At 41.4% G+C, this 23,318-nt stretch overlaps 1 protein-coding gene across 19 annotated transcripts in view; it reads left to right on the top strand.

Moving 5' to 3' along the window:
• HDAC9 (histone deacetylase 9) overlaps positions 1-23,318 on the top strand; it is a 704,322-nt gene that overhangs the window by 622,156 nt on the left and 58,848 nt on the right. For all 19 annotated transcript variants that reach the window (XM_048838336.2, XM_048838333.2, XM_075125815.1 and 16 more), the window contains one exon: positions 6,366-6,484. In XM_048838336.2, coding sequence (XP_048694293.1) covers positions 6,366-6,484 — 119 coding nt within the window. The remainder of the gene's footprint in view (positions 1-6,365; positions 6,485-23,318) is intronic.

Raw genomic sequence — 23,318 nt, 5'->3', positions numbered from 1 at the left:
AACTGGAAGCCGTCCCATGGCTTCTTTGCAGACAGCAGCATACCCAAATTGAATGCATTAATTCTATGGGGAAATCTCTTTTGTGGAACTAAAATTAATCTCTTCAAATTCCCAGGCACATGCTCTACTGCCAGTGCCATCAAACTAAAGGAGGGGCTGCATTGTCTTGAGTCACTCCACTATAGTCACATCCGATGAAGTGAGCTGTAGCTCACGAAAGCTTATGCTCAAATAAATTGGTTAGTCTCTAAGGTGCCACAAGTCCTCCTTTTCTTTTTGCGAATACAGACTAACACGGCTGTTACTCTGAAACCATCCACTATAGCTGTAAGGCTTAATGGAGTGAAGTAAACTCTGGTGTGAGATAAACCATGACCCGACTGCTCATGATTTTAAAATGTGACATGCAATTAGTGGCACAGCAAAAGGAAGAAAAGAGCAGGGAAGTCCCTAAAATCCTTTTCATCTGAATACTTTATATCCAATAATTATGGCTCTGTATGACACAGGATAACAGAAAATCAGTCTCTCTTTTGGATTTTTTTCTTTAGCGAGGGAAGGAGGGTATGACTAATAGTTAAAATATAAAACTCAGATCTAGTCAGACAATAGTATTTCCATCTAAAGTCTCAGAAATATCTTAGTAATAGATTTTGCTTTCTGTTATACTCATGCAGCCCAGCTGGCTTCCATCGGGTTGCACTACTGCATCTGATAGAAGAATTTGGCCCCTAGTGCACTATTGCCTGGATCTAATTCTTAATTCCCCTCCAGATAAAATAATAACTATCCTTAGTCTTAATCTTGGATACAGCCTCTATCTACAGAGACTTTTAGAGTATTTTTGTTGGGATTGTAAGAAGTGTTTTGACATTCATCATAACCAGAACCCGTCAGATGTGATATGCTATTGAGCATAGGTATGTCCTGAGGAATTAGGGATGGCTAACAAGATGATTCTTTAGAATACACCCAAATGTAATTTTATTGTTTTTTTCCCTCTGTTATTATCAGATCCAGACTTATTTTGGCTGAAGCAGGCCAGAGGAGAATTGCCATGGCGTGGGTGAACTCACTCTGGTGCAAACTCAGTGAAGCGGCTTATGGGCCAACTACCCCACCCCACACTGGTGTCATGGGTGTTCCTGAGGGAGGGTAGATCATGATGGAGCTCTCTGTGTGATGCAGATCCTTCACTAATGCAGGGTCCCAGGGCTGCTCTCTCTGATGCTTGGCCAGGCCAGCACAGGATCAGGGAGCTGTAACCTGCTCTCTGACTGTTCCTTCTGCCCGGAGCTAAACAAAACTTGGGTTCAGGGAAGAACAGAGCCTCAAGTATGGGCGGGGGAAAGGGGTGGATCTTCAAGGGGTCCCCAGCCTCCTGATGAAGTGCAGCCCTGATGAAGTGCAGCTTGAACAGGGCTCTGCATGGTGGTCAACTTCTAAAAGCTTTTGCAAAGGACAGTTGTCCAGACAAGTCAAGGAGGTTGGGGGTCTGTGAGAGCCACTGTGACCACAGGGTTTGGTGTGCATTCTGGTGAAATGCATTATCTATATATTTGAGTCAAACAAATTATTCATGACAGCAACCCCATGGGGTATGAAAGTATCACTGTCTTGGTTTTATAGATGGAGGAATGTAAGCAGAGATGTTCCATCACTTGCCTAGGCCATAGAAGGAGTCATTGTCAGAGCTGGACATAGAGAGGAGTCATCCCTGGCTTTCAGTTCTACATGTAGTCTATTAGACGAGGCGCATTATACCTTCATGATGAACTGTCCCATCATGTTTACAGACATATTGGTTGTTCAACAGAGTAACCAGTTAGATTCATGTTGCTAGGTTTGAGGGAGAGAGCGACATTAGTGCTATCAGTAGCAGTTTATGGAGCACTGGAATCCATTACCATGTGAGTCCTTCCCAAAATCAGTGAACCTGCAGCCATGGTTTTCTTGGAGGCCAAAGACCAGCCTAGGGCTGCTGTAGTGAGAACCATAAACAACTAATGATTTTTAGAAGAAAATAGGGACTAACTTTCTATCCTAGCAATCAAATTATACTTTCCTTAGTATTTTGAAAAGAAAAGAACTATACATGTATTTTTATTATTAAAACATGAAAGATGAATTAGATTAAGCCTGATATTCCAGTTACCTCCAGATTTGGAGGGATGAAAGGGAAGGGAAGCAATGACACAGGTTTTCTGGTCTTCATAGGCCAACTCTGTGTGCAATATGCTGAATCGTACTAGCAAAAGTCTGCCAGTTTGTAAAGTAACTTCATTGTTTTGTGGAGGGAGTGGCGGTACTGCTCTGGTGTGAAATACATTCATCCAAGTTGATGCTTTACATCTGCATTCTCAAAAGCAGAATTTCTCATTCTTTTTGCTAATTTTCAGAAAAGCGTTTTAAGGCATTTACTCAACCTTATAGTCTCAGCTATCACTGACAGAACCGTACTAAATGTCACACCCACCTTTCCAGTTACTATCATTGTAAAAGTCATCTCTTTCTTTTGTCTGGAGGTTTTCAGGTATCCTCTCTGGACAGACTTTTTACTACCATTATAGGTGGCGCTAAATAGTGACGCCTGTTAAGTATGGTTGCCTGACATGTCCAATTGTAAGATGCTGTGTTCATTACTTATAACTTTCCCATAATTTAACCATTTCAGCTGAAATTTCCCATGCTGCATTTTTGCTTCAGTCTGAATTTTTCTGGGACGTTTCAGCTAAAATGCTTGAGCTGTTTCTGTGAACAAGATTAGAGGAAAACACGTTTTGCCTGAGCTAAAAAATTCTTACAACCATTTCACTGAGACACTTTAGTGTCTCCAGGCTTTGGAGCAGGGACTTGAAATTTGGTCCGCGGCAGTGTTCCCTCTAATTTTTGACAGGCCGTGTGCGCAAAAAATTTCTTCTGTGCAAATTTTTGTGTGCGCGGGGTTTAGGATCTGTGTGCGCGCCCACATGCACACAGCTTAGAGGGAACAGTGGTCAGCAGATGGGGTGGGATGCCCTGATATCAGGGATAAGCCTATTGGCTGCCCAGGGGAACTGTGACCAAATGTGGTCAAGTTATAATAATAGCCTCAGTTTGCATATGCTCACTAGAAACCTGTTAGAATATGGGAGCTACATTTTCCAAAGATTCAATCTGTAGCGAGCATTCTCCATCCATTCACAGATACTATTTGATGACCAGGCTGCTCAACTGTAGAACCCATGATCTTCTTTTTATTTTTTATAATTGTTTTGTTTTAGGAATTTCTTGTTCTTTTATTTTACCCATTAATCCAGGCACCCTCATGCCCTCTTATATATCCCCCCTTGTAACAGGGCGCCTCCGTCAGTACCTAGTGAATCTCGCAGCCTGGCCAGTCCAGATGGTTTCACCATCACAAACATACACACTGGGTTGTTTATCTTTCACCAAGGTGTGCATTTATGTCCCTCTTACAGAACAGTACTTGTGCAATACAGGCTTACAGCATGGTAGGTTCCCCTGCAGCCCTCACTGCCCAGCTCAGGCTGACTCTCTGGAGCTTCCTTCTGGGCACCTCTTGAGCTCCCCTGGCTTCCTGTTTCCTCTCCTTATATTCTCCCCAATTACCTTGTTAACCTAGTGATTGTCACCCAGGGGCTCACAATCCCCCATCAGAAAATGCGTAATTGCCCTCAGCTGGGCCTGCAGCCTTCTCCAAGCTACAGCAATGTCAGTGATCAGAATACTACTGCTGACACCTGTCAAACCCCTCTCCTATTGACCTTCAGCCCCCCAATCCCATTAGGCCCAGAAACCCCTTCCCTAGCCCCCTTAAATATTCCACCTCCCCTACTGAGTCCCAGCCCCCCAGGTCCCCCATTAGTCCTGAGGACCCCTCACTTATTCCTCCTTATATATTTTCCCTGTTCTCTGGGTGAGGGGGAACCTAGTGAGGGGTTGGGTCCTGCCCGCAGGAGGTGGAAAACTCTGGGGGAAGGGATCAGGTCTTGCACCTCGGGGTTGGGAGGCCCCAAGGGGTTGCAGATAAAGCCCACCCGCACTCATTCTGCAAGAGTGGCTCCTGTCCTGCAGGTCTAGGCCCAGTTCCCCATGCCAGGCATTGTTACTTGGACATGGGTTTGCAGCATTGCTCAGGTTTGACCCAGCTGCCCCTTCATCAGTGGGGCCCGGGCAACCTGTGCAGCACTGTGATCCCATGTGCCAGGTTGCAACACCCAGAGCAGGGATCTGGATCCAGCCCTGAAGGACAAGAGCTGCAGGAGCTGCCACTGCAGGGTGCATTTTTGTTTTATGCCATTTTTTATGTTCTTTTTCATTTTGTGTTATTTTGCATTTGCGACGAACATGGGGCTTTACTCATGCACCTTCCCCACAGAGACTGCGGGCCTGAGCAGGACTTCCCCTGCAATTGTTCTTTGTTGTGCTCTCAATGCTGCCCCTGCTGGCATGCTGTCAGCTTGGATAAGGAATATGCAGCCTGTCTGGAATGCAGAGGGGTGAGGAACCAGGGTGGTGGTAGGATGGCAGGAGAGATGCAGTGCTGTAGGTCAGGAGCAGGAGCTGGGAGTATGAGGGAGAAGGGAGTTAGAAGCATTACCTGGGCTGGGACTTCACATCATCCCCGCCTCATTCAGTGCACAGGATGCACAATGCTCTCAGAGAGAATTTGGGGCTGTGCAATGAAGAAGGCTGATGTCTGTAGGGCCCCTGCCTCGTTTGTTGCAGAAGTTGGAAGGTGTGTAGTGAATGAGGCAGTGATCATGGACTTAGATACTGTCTCATAATAAATATGCACGGGGGGGGGGAGGGGCTGGATTAAGGCTGCCCAGGCATTTCCTAACTTTTGACTACTTGCTTTACAAACTTAATGTTCTTTCAACATAGCTTTCTTTAAAGGTAATTACATAATAATTGTTCTGTCTTTATGGAATTGTCTGCATACTTGCATTGTAGTGCTTCAGTGCAATCTCAGTGGAATAAGCGTAACAGACCTGCAGTAAAGCTGAACTCTCCTCTTTTCTGAGCTAACTTGACAGCCATTTGATTCTCCAGTGTCCTGATCCTACCCTCATTATTTAGATAAAACTCCGACTGACTGCAACTCAAGTGGAGTTTTGGGGGAGTAAAGAGTGCAGGATATGGTCACTAGTGTTAAAAGTACTGTTGAGGAATTTGGAACAAAACAAAGGAAATTAAAATGCAGAAACAAAAATCACACAGAATGGACAAGAACTGTTAACAGTCTAACTTATTTAACATGAAACCTAGATCCTTAACATGCTCTTCTTTCTCCTATGTGCAGTATCAGTAAGGAAATGGACATATGCTTTGAAATAAGGCAGGTGCTATCATAGTTAATATATAAAGATATCCATTTTAAAAAGAATTTCAGTCTGAAGTCTGGAGTTAGTGAATTTAGATTAGCATCTTAATTGACTTTTAATATAATTGAAGACCTTCAGAATTAAACTCAGTCAACAATAATAAAGTATCAGCGTTTGAACCTGTAATTTTTAAGCCAACGTATGAGCAGGAATCCTGAAAAGTCAAGTCAAAGAAAATATTTGTGAATCCAGTTTGAGCTTTACCTTCTCTTTAATAAATTTGCTTTAAAGAAATCTTTAAATGCTGATAAAAGCTAAGCTAAACAATAAAAATCCTAACCCAGGATAAAACCTACGTGAAGGAAAGGGTTAAAAAAACGAGAACATTTGGGAATGTGAAGCATTGAATTATCTGACTGAAACCAGCAGGGGTTGCTGTCACTATTTTGTGGTTGTCACATTCCTGCTATGCTTGACCTTGGAAAGGCTTGACAACGTAGCCTGGATTTGATTAAGGGAATTTCATGTTTTTCCTTTGCTAGAGTCACCCCCCACCTCGACAAACATTTTAAAATGTTAAGAAAAAATATGTTTGGAAAGCAAACATTTTCCCAAAAGAAATTTATAGTTCAAATTTACACCAAGTTCGCACTCACTGGAGCCGTCCAGGTTTCCACTGAGGCTTTGAATATTCTCTGTAAACCATTAGTCACTCCCCTGGAAGAGACAGCTTTTTATAGGCAGCGGGATAAAACAGGCACAGATGTGTGTGTAATATTAGAGGTTTTCACGTGTACCTGTACTTTAAAAAAAACCCTAGAAAATTGGAAAAGAAAAAGAATGAAAGCAGAGATGGGAAAAGTTGGATTTTTTTGACTAAATATAATGATGATGAATTTAGTTAAAGGAAGATATTAATGTTTTTGATGCCCAGACTTTTGTTTTTGTATAGAGGATTTTGGGGATCATGCCAAGCAGTATGCTTAATGAAGGTGTGAGCTGTAGTTTGTAACTGGCTGCCTTTTTATTCTGCAGGACTGTGATTATGCCTATTGCCAAAGAGTTTGATCCGGACATTATCCTAGTATCAGCGGGATTTGATGCTGTGGAAGGCCACGATGCTCCATTAGGCGGGTACAAAGTCACAGCTAAATGTATGTATAGTCATAAAGTGGTTATTTTTTTCTGTCCTTCTGGGACAGGTCTTCATTTTAGAACCAAATTTTGTCCTCATTTATACACATATAAAATTGCCCTGGTGTAACTGACAGAAGAATTTGTCCTTTAGTTAATATCCGTGAGTAGCCATAGAACTCGCAGGAACCAGTTGAATGTGATACAAATAAAATTATATCTTAGCTATTCTAGCTCACTCCTTGTTGCAGAGCCTCTTGGCATATTTCTGTATAGGTTTGAAAGCTTTATTTTGCTGGCATTCAAATAACCTTTCAGAGATTTCATGCTTTTTTTCAACAGGCCCCACTTCCAAATGAAGTAATAAATTAGTCATTTTTAAACTGTGTCGAACATGATAAATTTGGAGGCTTAATTCTGATCTCACATTGTTTTTATATTACTGTAACCCACTAAATGAGTTACTCCTGATTTACACCACTGTTCATGAAAGTCAAGTTTTTTAAAAGAAATTAGTGATGTGCAGTGCCTCAGTTTCTGGATGCCCAGTTTAAGCACCTAACGCAGTGATTCTCAAAGCCGGTCCACCGCTTGTTCAGGGAAAGCCCCTGGCACGCCGGACCGGTTTGTTTACCTGCCGTGTCCACAGGTTCGGCTGATCGTGGCTCCCACTGGCCGCGGTTCGCTGCTCCAGGCCAATGTGGGCTGCGGGAAGTGGCGCGGCCCGAGGGATGTGCTGATTAAATCAGTAAGAAGTAGGTGACACGGTCATTTTGAAAATTACAGTAGGTAGCTGCATCTTTAGGCACCTAAATACCTTTAAAAATCTGGCCCAATAACAATATGTAGAGCAATGCGCAGTGTAGCATTGCAATATATAAGACACTGTTGACATTCTATGCTGGAATACAAAATAGACTGTTTTCTAATCCAGATCCTTATTTAGTGTAATTTAAAATCACTCCATAGGAGTCAGTGGGAGTTGTGTGTTGGTGTGCAAAGGAGGGAGCACTGTGTAAAGGTTTAGCTCAATGAGTCCTTGCATGCCAGTGGGATGTGTTAATCTGCAGTGGGAATGGAGAGGAAACAAGAACATGGCCATGGTGAGGAGCTGACCAGCCACAGAAGCTTAACTGCCATCTCCTTCAAGGTTGGGATGTTATCTGCATTGTGACATGCATGCAGAGTGCAAATAAAAAATGACCTTTAATTTATTATATCTCTAAATTTCTTCTGCAAAGATATGCACTGGGGGTGAAATCCCCCCTTGGCGGAGGGCTCATGCAAGTCCCTCCACGCTGCACAGTCCTTATTATTATCCTTTACAAATAAGGGGAATGGGTAGAGCTGTGATTGCATGAGCTCAACACTCCCAGTGTGCAGGGCAAGAGGGCTTCACAATGACTCTAAAATTGTTGGTTCAGAGGGATCCTTACTTACCTGGATGTCACAGCTAGGAACCCTTGCTCAGTGGGCTTGAGAGGTACCACTTGCTGTTCCAGGCAGGATGGGCTGTGCAGCAATTCCACAACCTACCAGTATATTGGAGGATGTATCTTATTCCCCTCCCCCCTCCCCCGCAACACTGAGAAGGAGAATGGAGTGAATTTCACCCTGACAGTGAAGAAAATTTTTCTTCATCCGCTCTGTGTTCTGAATCCACCCTACCCTCTTTGCGTAGCACATACAGAACCTGAAATTGTCTTAAAATTTTAGAACAAGAGGCCACACATACACACCAGTATAAATGTAAACAAAAAGTTGATTTACAGTAAGTGGCTCTTGTTTAAATTAAAGGAAAAGCAAATATAGGCCCAGATAATAATCACGTATCTAAAGGACGAATAAAGTCCTTTGTACAGAGCCAAAGGATTTTATTATTTCCCTCAACCAAAATTCTCAACATTTCACCATACGTTTTTAGAGCATATATCCTGCATATGGTATAGAGAAAAGTGCATACTGCCTATAAAAAAAAAATCACCTAACATTTGAGAGACAAATTCCATATTAAAGAAGTACAAAGGTAATCTAAATGTGGATCCATGAAGAAACAGTAATATCATTGGTTACTTCTCAGACTTGTAAAACGTACAATACAAGCAAGTGCACAGAGAAATTCTAACATGTTTTTGCAGGCCAAACTGTAGCTTGTAGCCAAATGATTATTGTCATTTCATTTATATATTTTTAGTGTTTTGAACCCATTTAATACACTGGTCTCCCTGATTTCCAATGACCCAATACAATCTTTGCACTTGAGAATTAAGACATTTACATCAAAAAAGGAAAACTGATTCTTTGACTATTTTCCCCGCTTGGTAAAGAAGCAATACAGAGATGCTGCATCGTTGATGGAGAGCATTTTATGGCCTTCAGTCAGAGCACAGTCACACAGGAATAGCTGTAAAGCGTTAACAGAACAGCAAGTCCTGGCTCTGAAGAGCTGGGAGAAAAAGGATGAAGATAGATGATCCAAATGAGAAAATCACTGGGCCAAATACATCCCTGGTGTAACTCGACTGTACTCATGGAATCATATAAATATAGTGCTGCAAGGGACCTTAAGAGGTCATCAGGTTCAGCCCCCTGTGCTGAGGCAGAACCATGTAAACCTAGACCATCCGTGACCAGTGTTTGTCTTAAAAACCTCCAATGATGGGTTTTCCCCAACCTCCCTTGGAAGCCTATTCCTGAATTTAACTACCCTTATAGTGCAGAAAGTTTTTCCTAATATCTAATCTAAATCTCTCTTGCTGCAGATTAAGCCCATTGCTTCTTGTCCTATCTTCAGTAGACATGAAGAACAATTGATCACCATCCTCTTTATAAGATCCCTTAATATATTTGAAGAGTTTTATCGGGTCTCCCCTCAATCTTCTTTTCTCAAGACTAAATATGCCCAGTTTTTTAACCTTTCCTCATAGTCAGGTTTTCTAAACCTTTTATCCTAACCCTAACCTTTTATCATTTTTATTGCTTTCCTCTGGATGCTTTCCAATTTATCTACATCTTTCCTAAAGTGTGGCACCCAGAAATGGACACCGTATTCTAGCTGAGTCCTCACCAGTGCTGAACAGAGCAGAACAATTGTCTTACATGCAACACTCCTGTTAACAAATGCTAGAATGATATTAGCCTTTTTTGCAACTGCATCAAATTGTTGGCTCATATTCAATTTGTGATCCACTATAATACCCAGAACCTTTTATGCAGTACTACTGCCTAGCCAATTATTCCTTATTTTGTAGTTGTGCATGTGATTTTTGCTTCCTCAGTGAAGTACTTTACCTTTGTCTTTATTGAATGTCATCTTGTTGATTTCAGACCAGTTCTTCAATTTGTCAAGGTAATTTTGAATTCTTATCCTGTCCTACAAAGTGCTTGCACCCCCCTCCCAGCTTGGTGTCATCTTCAAATTTCATAAGCCTACTCTCCACTCCATCATTCCAGTCATTAATGAAAATATTGAGTTGTACTATATCTAGGACTAACCTCTGCAAGACCCCAGTAGATATGCCCTCCCAGTTTGACAGCAAACAATTGATATCTTACTCTGAGTACGGTCTTTCAACCAACTGCGCACCCACCTTATAGTAATTTCTTCTAGGCCAGGGGTTCATCTAGACCAGGTGGCTGAGCCACCGCTTCCCACAGCTCCCATTGTCCGGGAATGGCGAACCACGTCCACTGGGATGCTCAGGTAAGCAAAACGTCTCCCTCAAGGGCTTACCCTGAACAAGCTGCAAACCAAGTTTGGGAACCCCTGATCTAGACCATATTTCCTTAGTTTGCTTATGAGACTGTCAAGTGAGACTGTGTCAAAAGCTTTACTAAAATCTAGATATATCACATCTATAGCTTTCCCCCATCCACTAGGTTAGTAACTTTGTCACTGAAGGAAATTGGGTTGGTTTGGCATGATTTGTTCATGACAAACCCATGCTGGCTATTCCTTCTCACCCTATTATTCTTTATGTGCTTACAAGTTGATTATTTCATTATTTGTTCCAGTGTCTTTCCAGGTATTGAAGTTAGGCTTACTGGTCAGTAATTCCCTGGATCTTCTTTGTGTCTTTCTCCAGCCCCCGGGACCTCACCTGTCTTCCATAAGTTCAGAAAGATAATTGCTAATGGTTCCAAGATTGTTTCAGCTAGTTCCTTAAGTATACTAGGATGGATTTCATTAGGCCCTGCTGATTTGACTACATCTAACTTATCTAAAAAGATTTTAACCTCTGCTTTTCCTATTTTGTCTTGCATTCCTTCCTCCTTCTTGTCAATATTAATTGGTGTGGATTATCTGGTCACCTTTTTATTGAAGACTGAAGCAAAATAAGCATTAAACACCTCAGCCTTCTTGATGTTGTCAGTTATTAACTCTCCTTTCCTGCTAAGTAGAGGACCCACACTTTCCTACATCTTTCTCTTGCTCCAAATATATTTAAAGAATCTCTTCTTATTGGCTTTTATGTCCCTTGCTAGGTTTAACTCATTTTGTGCCTTAGCCTTTCTGATTTGTACCAGCATAGTTGTGCTATTCTTTTGCATTCTTCCTTAGCAATTGGTCCATGTTTCCACTCTTTGTAGGATTATTATTTTTTATTTTAAGGTAATTAAAGAGCTTCAGATGGAGCCATATTGGGCTGTTACTATTCTTCCTACCTTTTCCTCACATTGGGATAGTTTAAGTTGTGTCTTTAATACTGCTTCCTTGAGAAACTGCCAATTCTTCCAAACTCCTTCCCTTAGATTTTCTTCTTAAACAGCAATACCTATCAGTTCTCTGGGTTTTTTAAAGTCTGTTTTTTTTAACCATTGTCCCTGCAGATCTCAATCCTTCCTTTCCTTAGAATCATGAAATCTATCATTATATGATCACTTTCACCCAAATTGCCTTCCACCTTCAGATTCATAACCCATTCTCATGTGCTGGTCAGAATAAAATCTAAAATGACTGTCCTGTTGTCCTTATGTCTTCCAATTTCTGAAACAAAAAGTTGATCACAATACAGTCCAAGAATTTATTGGAAATTTTGTGTTTTGCCATATTACTTTTCCAGCAGACATCTTAAATTCCCCCACTACTACCAGTCTTATGTTTTGCATATTTCTGTTATTTGTTCTAAAAACACCTCATCCACCTCCTGTTCTTGATTTCATTGTCTACAGTATACCCCTACCATGATATCATCTCTATTTTCCCCCCCTTTTATCTTTACACAGAGACTTTCAAGTGGTCTGCCCCTCACCTCCTTCCTTGGACCTCAGAACAAATGTATATATTCTTGATATATAATGTAACACCTCCTCCTTTTTTCCCCTTCCTGTCCATCCTGAACAAGATATACCCCTCTGTATGAATATTCCAGCATGATATTTCCCAAGTCACTGTGATGCTAATTAAGTCATAATTTGGCTTATGCACTATTATGTCCAGTTCCTCCTGTTTATTACCCATACTCCTTGAATTTGTGTATAGACTAAGATATTGAGCAGATTCCCCCACTGATTTCTATCTTTTTGCTCCTATGACCCTACTGTAATTTTCCATGTTCCCCACAACATCTAGCTGTCAAGGTTGCATTTTTATGCCTATCTGTAGGCTTTTGTCACCTGCCCCCTTTGAACCTAGTGTAAAGTCCTCCTCACTAGGTTAGTCAGTTGATGGGCAAAGATGCTCTTCCTTTTCTTTGATGGACCCCATCTCCTCCCAGCAGCCCTCCTTTCCAGAACAGCATCTCATGGTCAAGGAAGCCTAATCTCTCCTACTGACACCATTTGTGCAGCCACGTATTTGTCTCCAGGATGTGTGCGTCTCTGCCTTGGGTTTTCCCCTGACTCAGAGGATGGACAAGAACACAACCTGCACCCCAACTCCTTTGCCATCACTCTCAGAGCATTGTAGTCACTGCTGATCTGCTCAGGGTCATACTGTTAGTGCCTGCATGAATGAGCAGCATGAGGTAGTGATCAGAGGGATAGTGAGCCTCAACAACCTTTCTTTATGTGTCTGATATGGGCTCTATGCAGGCAGCACACTTCCTGGGGCATCATGACAGGTCAGATTGATGGATATCTCCATCCCCCTCAGAAGGGAGTCCCCAGCCACCAGCACGCCTCCTGTTAGGTGCTGTGGCCGTGAGCCTCCCACGCTTCATGGCAGATGGCTCCTTCTCCTCTGTTATTGGCATCACGTCCTGTTGCCAGTACAGCATACTGGTTCTTGACCACGTTGGAAATGAGACCTGCATGGAGGATGGAGCACTGTGTCCTACCCTAGGTGGCAGGCAGCCAATTTCCTCCACACAGAGCAGCCAGTTCTCTTTCCTCCTTTGGTGTTGCTGTAGTCATCTGTAGTTGGCTACCATCCTTCATCCCAGATGTTTCCATTTGCATCCTGTCAATGTAGTCCTCACGCTCCCAGATATTACACAAATTAGCCACCTCCTCCTTCAGCTCTCTTACCTCCTTCTTGAAGGACTCCACCAACAGACACCTCTCACACCAGGTGATTTCCCTTGCCTGGCTTTCATTGGCTCAGACATGAAGGCTGCATTCCAAGCAAGTCAAAAACAGGATCTTGGTAGAAGGCTCCAGGGTCAGGATGCTTGTCTGACTAGGTACCCCACAGGTGCAGGAAAAGAAGGAGCTAGCAGTGGCGTTGGCAACACACTATTTTCCTCCCATTGTGGGTTCTTCCTTGTGGAGTTACCTGCAAGTTAACGAAAGGGGGGGGGGAAACAAAACAAAATAAAAAACCTTCCTCCACTGGTGAACTCAGCTGGCTAACTCCCTTAGAGTCCCAGTTGCTTTCGTCTCACCAGCTATGTGTCCAATGATTGTGGTCTGTTATTTTGGGAAGCATGTTTAATTTATAGCCTGTATTAATGCAATCACACATTTTTGCCTGTTACTTTATTTAAAATAAGTGTAGTCTGGGCCACTGCCCGGTCTCAGCTTCCGAACAGTAAATGAATACATCAGCAGCAAATGACTACTCCATACCCTTTCAGCTGGCTCCCATTCAATACCAGGCATGGCCCGTGAAGCAGAGTCTTTCCCTGATATTCCCCTGAGGTGGTGGTGCTCCTTGCCGTGCCTAATAGAGCACTGCAGTTTAAAGGCACAGTTGAGTCCTCTGATGATAGTAATGCTGGTTCTGGAGGATCTGTCACCAGACTAACTTATTGCACAGTCCACAGCTAGAGCTATTCCTTCTTTGGTTAGCTTACCAAGTATTTATGAGCCAAATCCAGCAGTCTGTTGAAAGGCTGTGGAAGGAGTCAAAGGTGTCAAAGGAGTCAAACTGCACAGTTGCAGTTCATGGGGGGTCTGAGTCATGGAGAAGCCGTACCATGAAGTGGAGTTCTATAGAAGGGCTTTGAAGGCAATAAGGGAGAGAGGTGGCATGACCAGGGGGCCATGTGGATCCACTGCCTAAAACACCCTATGAAGAGGATTCAGAGGGACCACAGGTATTTCTGCAGTTTTGAGGCTGCAGTTGTGGCCCCAGTTAATCTTGCCAGCTGCTGAAGGGAGGATTCCTTCACCCACCACTCCTCTCAGAGCTACACCATGTTATGTGACATAACAGGAGGGAGCCTGGTCAAGGGGAAGCCGTGGTCCTGATCCTCCACTGGCATAGGGCCTGTTATGGATCTTGTGTTAGCAGTAGAAGTTAGAGTAGGCCACATAGTTCTCTAGCTTCTATTGGGACCGGGCAGCTGAGGATCAGGGACCCACACCCAGCTCCCTGCAGCTGACACTTGTTACTATCTCTGAGCTGAATCCACATATAGCAGAGAATTGAAGCCTTAAAGTTAAATGTAATACATACGTATGTGCTTAAGTGCTCTCCTGAACAGGGATGAGCTTATACACATGCATTAGTTCCTTCCTGAACCGGGGTACATGTGAACACTACTCTCATGCTGAAGTTACTAAAAGCTTGTCTGCACACAGTTTTGTACTAATTCAACTAAATTGATAGATAGAAAAACCATTTGGTTAAATCAGTGAAACCCCATAATGTTTCTGCAGAGAGTTTACAAAACACCTTTGTACTGGTATAACTATATCCACACTGGTGCGTTAAATCAATTACAAAAACTGTTTTTGGAGAGGACCTGTGCAACAGGAGGCTCTCTCTCTGTATTGCTGTTCTTTCAGCAAGCTATCATGATCCAGATAGAATGGCATTCCTGTGCAGCTGACAGCCTCTACTGGCTTAGCAGGCATTATTTCTTTAACGATGCTACTTGTAAATATATGTGCAAACATCTAAGGGCACCATCCTCAGCTGGGGTGAAATGGTATATCCCCAGGTCAGTGGCACTATGCCAGTGAGAGCTTAAATAGAGGTGAGATGGTAACCGGGTACATGCCCTAAACACATGCCAATCAAATCTGTACACCCCACCATCAAGTATGTATGTGTGTATTTATTATTGGGTTGAAGAAAAGTAATATTGAAGCCTGACTCTAAATTAATTTGTTGCACAATACACAGTTGTATGAAAAATGCAAAACAAACATATAGATTGTCCATTCAGCTTGTATAAACTTATACATGTTATCTAACAATCGGAGCATTTTCTGTCGCACCTTTCATCACACAATGTACTACTATTGATATTCCATTGGCCATTTACTGTAGCACTCAATAAAAGATTTACCAAAATTAGGACCATATACTGCTGCCTTTGATTTTCATACAGAGCAACTATTGATATTACTGGAAGTTCTTTGTATGGATCAAGTGTAGTATATGAGTGTTCATTTTAATACAATCCAAAAACATTTAAGGGGAAAGCCCATATCAGTTACTGAATAATCTTAGTATTTCTCTTTTATGGCTAACCTTTTATTAAACTTTCAATAATGTAACATAAAAAATTCAGTATAATATATAGTATATTATAAAAAAATATATGAGCATAAAATACCATTTTTGATTTTGGAGTAATGAAAAAATCTCCATTAAGGATGAAAGGGAGGAAGGAGAAATGATGCTGAGAGTATGGTATTCTAAGATTTTGGGTTGGCTTGCTGAGCCTTATCTGGAACGCTGAGATGTAGCTGGTATGTCCTGTACTTTCTTTTATAGTTAATTTCTATAGCCTATGCTAGGTCATATTTTCATGCCATTTGATGTACTCTGCACACAGATCTAAGAAAGGACTGTCAGATCTGGTCATAAATTTGCAGTTTGTTGGATCTAGTAAAAGCAACAATTTCAAATTTAGCGATTATAAATAGAGAATTTCTCCCTGTAATATTATCCTTATGTGAATTGCTTTCTTTTTGTCTTATAGTATAGTCCTTAGTATACTGTCTGCAGTAAAGTCCCTTATATCATTTTCCCACTTAAGTAAGGATTATTGGCAATTGGTCATTAAATGGTGATCATTCCATAAAAACTGTAAACAGAGAAGTGTCAAGCAAGACTTAAGATGTTTTGGGGTCTGTTATCTTCTTTGACAACTGCATTTCATTAAGAGCTATAATGATCTGCTGAAGTTTTCCTGTCCTTTTACTCTCTTATCCCAGGGAGACTATTTGACACCAGGGTGCAAAATGAGATCAACAATTAGCAGTAGGAAAAGACGCCACTGCAGGCATTTAAAGAGTAAATCATTCAGTGTCAGGTTGGATACCTACTTACTGCTGTGTCAAATTAGTGACGCACGGTTGCTCAAGTATATGGAATCGATGGGTTCCAACTCACTCTAAGTTAATGTGCTGCAGGCCCATTATATTGCCCATGATGTGTTGGTTTGCTTTCCTTGTGCTTTTTTCTTGAAGAAAATCAAATTGACTTCTCTAAGCTTGTTGAAATAAATATTGCATTATCGAATACTTTGAATGGTGACTAATAAAATCAGTTGTAAAGCACTGAACGCATCCCACCATTCACAGCATAGGGAATGGGGCACCCTCTCATCACAGCACAGGGCCTGTCTCATTAATCACAGCACAGGATTCACTAACATCCTAAGCAGCAATATTTTCCCAAGAGACATATTGCCTTCTGCTGTAAAACTTAATGTGCAAATTAGGGTTGCTCTGCAGCTCCCATTTCTTGGATTAGCTGTGCTCACATCCTGTAGATCAAGCCCTCATGCTTTTTGGGTCCTGGTGGTGCTTCTCAGAACTCAGAGGGAGAATGGGCAATTTGAACCCTAGTTTCTGTTCTGCTCTTCAGATATTTGATCACAGTGTACATGCTTTACATGGGAAAATATGTCTGCCAGTAGAGGGGTCTTTAATCTAAAATCGAATGTTTGAAGTTGACAAATTCAGACTAGAAATAAGACCCATGTTTCGAAGCAGCTTATCTAGTATGATAGATCCATCATTACATGAACCCTTTCAATCAAGATTATATGTGTTTTTAAAAGGTGTGCTCTAGCTCATCCAGGAGTTATGGACTTGCTCTAGGAATTACTTGGTGAAATTCTACGGAGCATATGTTCTTCAGGAAGCCAGACTAAATCATAATGGTCCCTTCTGACATTAGAAACTATGAAGTCTCAGGGAGTAGTAAATAATATTTTTATGCTCTTTTTTGGGTGCTCATTATGGCTGCTGTCTTACATCAAAATAAATTATTTGGTTCTTTCTCTGTGTCTCTTCAGTCATGTGTGGCCTCCTGAAGTTTTTTCCCAGGTTCAAAGTTGCTACATCATCTCATGAAGTTCTGTTCAGTTTGTCTGTGGCATTAGATTTGTAATATGATTAAAAGGGGTGGATCTGAACTAAAGCCCTTAATCTTTGGGGGACTTTTGATCTGGAGCTAAACTTAGTGACTTAGGCTTGTCTCTATAAGCATGACTTTGATACTTGCTTTCACTAGGATTGATATATTGTTCTCAGTAACTATTTGGCTATTCCAATAACTGATCCTCTGTGGTCTTTTGACGTACTTTGCATTGTCCAGAGGGCTCACAAGAGAATGTTGTACAGTCCGATACAGAGTACCTTAGATAGATTGTAAACTCTTTAGGTCAAGGGCCATGTGTTCCTCTGTGTTTGTACAGCACCTAGCATAACAGAGTTCCAATCCTGGTTGGGTCTTCTAGGAGTTACTGTAATATACAGATAACATAATATTATTATAAAGGAGACAGGCAAGGGAAGCCCATATAAATATATGATAGATAGCATATAAAATGAATGTTGGTTTGGTATCTTTTTAAGTGGAGTTCTAGTTTACAAAAATTTGTAAATTGTAGGGTTTCAGGGTCATTGTGTCTCACTGATGCCATATCAAATTTCCTCTCTCTACAAGCAAACAGCCAGCCCAACAAAATATGAGCTTTGAGAGTTCAGCATTACCTCATTTTTTCTGGATTCCCTGTTAGCCTGCTGCTTTTCATCCAAAGGGTGAGTTGGGTTGGAAAGCAGATAATGCTGTTTACTTTTGATGTACAGGAGCTCTGCAGGTGACAGCTTGGAGGTGGAGGAACAGTTGTCCATAATGTGAATATCAATCTCAGAGGAAGGTGGCTGCGCCAGGGAATTTCCATTCACTCCTGCTGCCTCTTGGAGTCGGGTCAGGAGTACTTGGTAACTGATGGTATCAAAGGCTCCACAGAGGCCCACCTGAATGACTTGGATGTACTTCCCCTGTTACAGACAGGAGAAGGTTATCTACCAAAGCAACAAGTGTTGGTTCCTTTACTATACCCAGACTTGCTCAAGGAAGATACAGTCTAATTGCAGTATTGGCTTCTTCTCCATTAGCTTGCTTAGGAAAGGGATGTTAAACCATGGGAGTTTGTGAGATCTCTTGCAGTGATTTCTTTAATACTGGTTGAATTATTGCATGCTATAGAGTGGGTGGTAGATTCTCCTCATCAAAGCAGTTGCCAAGCTTATTGGCAGCATTCCATCAGTCATCCACACCTTCCATTTCTAAGGCCTGAATTTACATCACTGAAATCAGTTACAGCTTTGTTGTTGATTTCCGTGAGTGTAGGATCAGACACGTAATCTGCATTTCTAGTGTAATACATCTGAAATATAGAAGATTCCAAAACTATATCTACATCAGAACAGAGAAACATATTCTGTTAGATGTTTTAGAGGTGGAACTGATATATGAGTTAGCAGTATACTAGATCAGTGGTTCTCAAACTTATTTGACCGGAGCCCTCTTTTTTTGTGTCTGTAATCATTTACAGCCCCACACCCCCTAAGTACATGTATCGCCACGCAGCTCTGAAGGCAGAGCGGAGAGCAGCAGCTGCTGGTCGGGTGCCCAGCTCTGAAGGCAGAGTGGAGAGCAGTGGCTGCTGGTCGGGCGCCCAGCTCTGAAGGCAGAGTGGAGAGCAGTGGCTGCTGGTCGGGCGCCCAGCTCTGAAGGCAGAGTGGAGAGCAGTGGCTGCTGGTCGGGCGCCCAGCTCGGAAGGCAGAGCTGTGCCAGGAGCAGCACAGAAGTAAGGGTGGCAATATGAAAAGTTTCAGAGTAGCAGCTGTGTTAGTTTGTATTCGCAAAAAGAAAAGGAGGACTTGTGGTACCTTAGAGACTAACAAATTTATTTGAGCATAAGCTTTCCTGAGCTACAGCTCACTTCATCGGTTGCATCCGATAAAGTGAGCTGTAGCTCACGAAAGCTTATGCTCAAATAAATTTGTTAGTCTCTAATGTGAAAAGTGATATTCAGCAATATCACTTTTCACAGCAGACTTAGTGCCCCATTGGCACCCTTACTTCTGCACTGCTGCTATCACCTCGGGGCTGACGGCCGGAGCCCCGCCACTTCCAGGTGAGGAATTGGGGTTGGGGGAGAGGTGAACCCAACCCAGATGGCGGGGCTCCGGCTCTCTCCTTTATCCTCACCTCCCAGGTGTCCATGGTCCTTCAGCACAAGCCCCAGCCACCGAGGGCTGACAGCCAGAGCTCTTTCTGAACATTTTACCTACTATGCCAAGGTGAGAGAAATCCTCAGGTAAAGGAAGTAAACAATTGGCTAGAACTAGGGAAGGGAGAACTTCATAAATTGGTGGTTTTACTACATGCCCCTAACTGGATACTTATCCAAAGCATATCTGAACTATACAGAACTCTTCTTAGCACTGATTTTTTGTGTCCACATTTTCAAAAATTCATCTGGTTATCTAATGTACTTAGATTTTATCACTGCAACTGTCACTTACTGCTTCCAGGAAGTGTCTGCCTAAGGAGGAAGTGAAGACAACTAAATGTATTAATAGATAAACACTCAGTGGATCTACTCCTTCACTTACTCTTACTTTTTGTGAATCATCCAGGAGATATTTTCCTTTCCAAGTGCCGCAGCCCCCCTAAAGAAGATGTGTCTTCTAGCTAGTTAACTAACAAGCACAAGTGAAAAACCACCTGTATACTGTGTTCCAGATATACAGTGCTGACCCATCTGCAGAATACATCAGGTGCCAGTTACTTGATTTAAGGTAGTTTGCTGGTGACAGGGAGGAGGATAGATTACAATGGAAAGAGAACCCACTGCACCATTAAGAAACATTTTTCCCTCTCACTGCTCTTCCTTTATCTCTTTTCCCACTCACATTATTTTTCCCTTTGTGCTATGATAGAGGCACAGAATGATGATGAGATAATAACTAATACAACCCATGCAATAAATATTTTGGTGGTGTATTATCTAGATTCTGTAACTTAAACTCAATCAATCCACACTTTTGCCTGATATCAAAAAGGTTTGGGTAATCCATTGTAAGAGGGAGGAAGATGGAGAAGGATTTTGTTCCAGTCAGGATATTTTAAACTTGACAAAATTGTGAGGCAAAGAAAACCGATAACAATTAAGCTTTAGGGCCTATTTGAAGGGTGTTGAGGGTGCTCAGCAACTTGCATGAGTTTCTTGGCATTTGTCTGAGAGGAGAATGTTGAAAGCAGTCTCCAAAATGTGAATTTCTACATAAAAGGAAGGGTCTGATCTTTTGCAGCATTGGTGCATTGGGAATTCAGCTTCTCTTTGGGAATTTGTAAAGCCTTTATTAGAAGAGCATGACTTATGTCTTAGAATTGAAGTATTCTTTGTAATAAAGAGAAATGTGCCACAAGTATTTACTTGGCTGTGTCATGGGAACATTTCTTAACATATTGTCCAAAGCTTCAGAAAACTACAACGCAAGCCATTTAATTAGGGAGCAGAGCTCTCCTTTGTGATTTTTGACCACTATATTTGATTAATATTCAAAAAAAGAATTAGTGGCCAAAATGTTTACATTTCATTAGGCAGAGAAGGAGAGAGCACACGCAATTTTGATTATGAGCTTGGATGGTTCATTTCTTGGGCTTCATATCCCCACTACTTAAGGCAGATTGTAACTTTAGGATGTTATCACTTGGCTGCACAAATGAACAGCCAGTTATGCTTTTTATGGTGGGTAGTTCTGAAACCAACAGGGGATTAGAAGATATTAGCTTGAGTTTGTGGTTCCCTACTGGACTATGAAGGGTTCCATGGATTCTTGTCCTGAAAATTTCACAAAGCAAACACCTCTTATCTGTGGTGATATTCTCACACTGGCCTCTTGGCCATGGACTTCAAAAGCTGATCCCAGGGAGGGCTAGAGAGGCAATAACCCTTAATATAACAGATCCTATCCTGATAGGGACAGACAGGGTAAAGGTAAAGGCATCTCTGAAGTTTGCTGCTGTGTGTTTAGCCTCAGGGGGTGATAAGGGGCCATCTGTTTTCTGGTCTGAAACCTCATCTCTTTCACACTGTCCCAGTATCAAGTACACTTCATGCTTGACTGGTGTCAGCAACAGGGATCCCTCAATTGTCTAATGATATTTTCTAGACTCATTTACATTTGATCCAAACAATTGTCTTGTTTTCTGTTATTTTTGTAAAACATTCAAAATCAAACAGATATCAAATTTAAAACAAAGGTGTAGGAGTTTTTTGTGTCCATTTAGAGATTCAATAGAAAAGAAAAACCCATGGAATTATAATTGGAGTTGTTTTGGTTGAACATTCGCTGATGGGGCCCAATCCTGCAATCCTGCACAGGACAGTATAGTTGCAGAAATCTACTTTATGTGCAATATTGTGCATTATGCTTGAATTTTAACCAATAACTAAAATAGAACATTAGTATTGCTAATCCAAAAGTTAAAAAATCTTGAGTCAAGTCCCCCAAAATCATTAGATATATTAAAAATAAGAAATTTGGCGGTAGGTTTTTTTTTGTCTGCTTGTTTGTGAACTCTTAACATATGCTTGCTCCAATTTTCAAGCTTTTCTCTGCAACCATGAAAACTCGACACTTTCTGTTTAAGGAAAGCTGAGATTCTCATGCAATTTCTTGATTCCAGCAGTTGGAGATTAATACAAGTACCAAATTTGATGCGATTTGCAATAAAATATGAAAGTTGGCAATATCAGAACATGATAAAAATTATTACTTTTTATCAATATTTAAAAGATATTTTGTCAAAAGGAAATGGTTCATGCTTCTATCAATGAACGACCGTAAACTGCTAGACGTGCTAGAATGTAGGGTCAGATTCCACAAATCCTTATTCTCTTGAGTTGTCCTGCTGACTTAAGTGGGACTACTCTACTAGCATGATTAAGATTTACTGAAATGAGTACTCTAATAATTTTGGGAACAGGCACCAGGTTTGTAAGTGTTAATATAATATATAAATATTCACTATAGGAGGAAAACGTCACATTCCTTCTCACATGAGAAATCACATGAGAAATATTAGAATGATTTAATATTTCCCTCAGTTTCATGGAGATAACTTGGAAGAAGCTGAAGCAGTTTTCCTAATAAAAAGCAGTGTACTTTAAAATGCATAAAAAAGAAGCACATTTTTAGATTCCGTTTTTCCCATTGATTGAGATTCAAACAACATGCACAAATATGTCCAAAAGGCAGATTGCTGAAAGATTGTTCAGTAAAGTAAGAGCAAGCCAAGAATAAGATACTGTACAAAAACAACTAAATATTGCCAATCCATCACAGTTCCCTTCCATTCTGGTTGCTCATATTTACTAATTACTGATATCTATTGAGTTTTTCTCTGTCTCTTTTATCATGTAGCCTTCTCAGCCTCATCCCCTATATACATCCTGGAAGGATGGCTCTTTGGCTGCACTGCCAAAAACTTCCAAAACAAACATCTGCCTATACACCATCCTTTGGGTAGTGCAAATTGATGGTGATGCATGTGTTTGTGAAGCAGCCTCAGTTCTACTTGTACTTGCTTCGCAATCTTAAAAAACACACAAGACTTTACCATTAAAAAATGGGGCGGCGGGCGGATATTCAGATATTTTAAGGGCTGTTCTAAAGAGGAGGACAGAGATCAATTGTTCTCAATGTCCACTGAAGGTAGGACAAGAAGTCATTGGCTTAATCTGCATCAAGAGAGATGTAGCTGAGATATTAGGAAAAACTGTAAGACTAGCTAAGTACTATAGGAGGTTACCAAGGGAGTTTATGAAATCCCAATCATTGGAGGTTAAGAACAGTCTAGACAAACACCTGTCAGGAATGGTCTAGGTTTATTTGGTCCTGCCTCAAGCTTGGAAGGCTGGACTATATGAGCTCTTGAGGTGCTTTCCAGTCCTACATTTATATGATTTCCTTGTACATAAAGTGTCTGATTTTTAAAAGTGGTAAGTGCACAATTGCATGCCTAATCTGCACATGTCACTACTGTGTTTGGGTATGAATCAGATAATCACTTGTATACATACTGTAACCCAATTTGTGCCTGCAGTCATGCACATTACATGTGTGATTGCACAGACGATGTATGTGTGCAGTTCTGCATCGACTCTTCTTTAAAAAGTCCAGTTCTAAGGTTCTTTTTCTCTATGT

This window comes from Caretta caretta, chromosome 2, assembly GCF_965140235.1.
Source record: "Caretta caretta isolate rCarCar2 chromosome 2, rCarCar1.hap1, whole genome shotgun sequence".
Classification (NCBI taxonomy): Eukaryota; Metazoa; Chordata; order Testudines; family Cheloniidae; genus Caretta; species Caretta caretta.
Note: the sequence above shows the minus strand (reverse complement) of the source record. Positions and strands in the feature narration are given on the sequence as shown.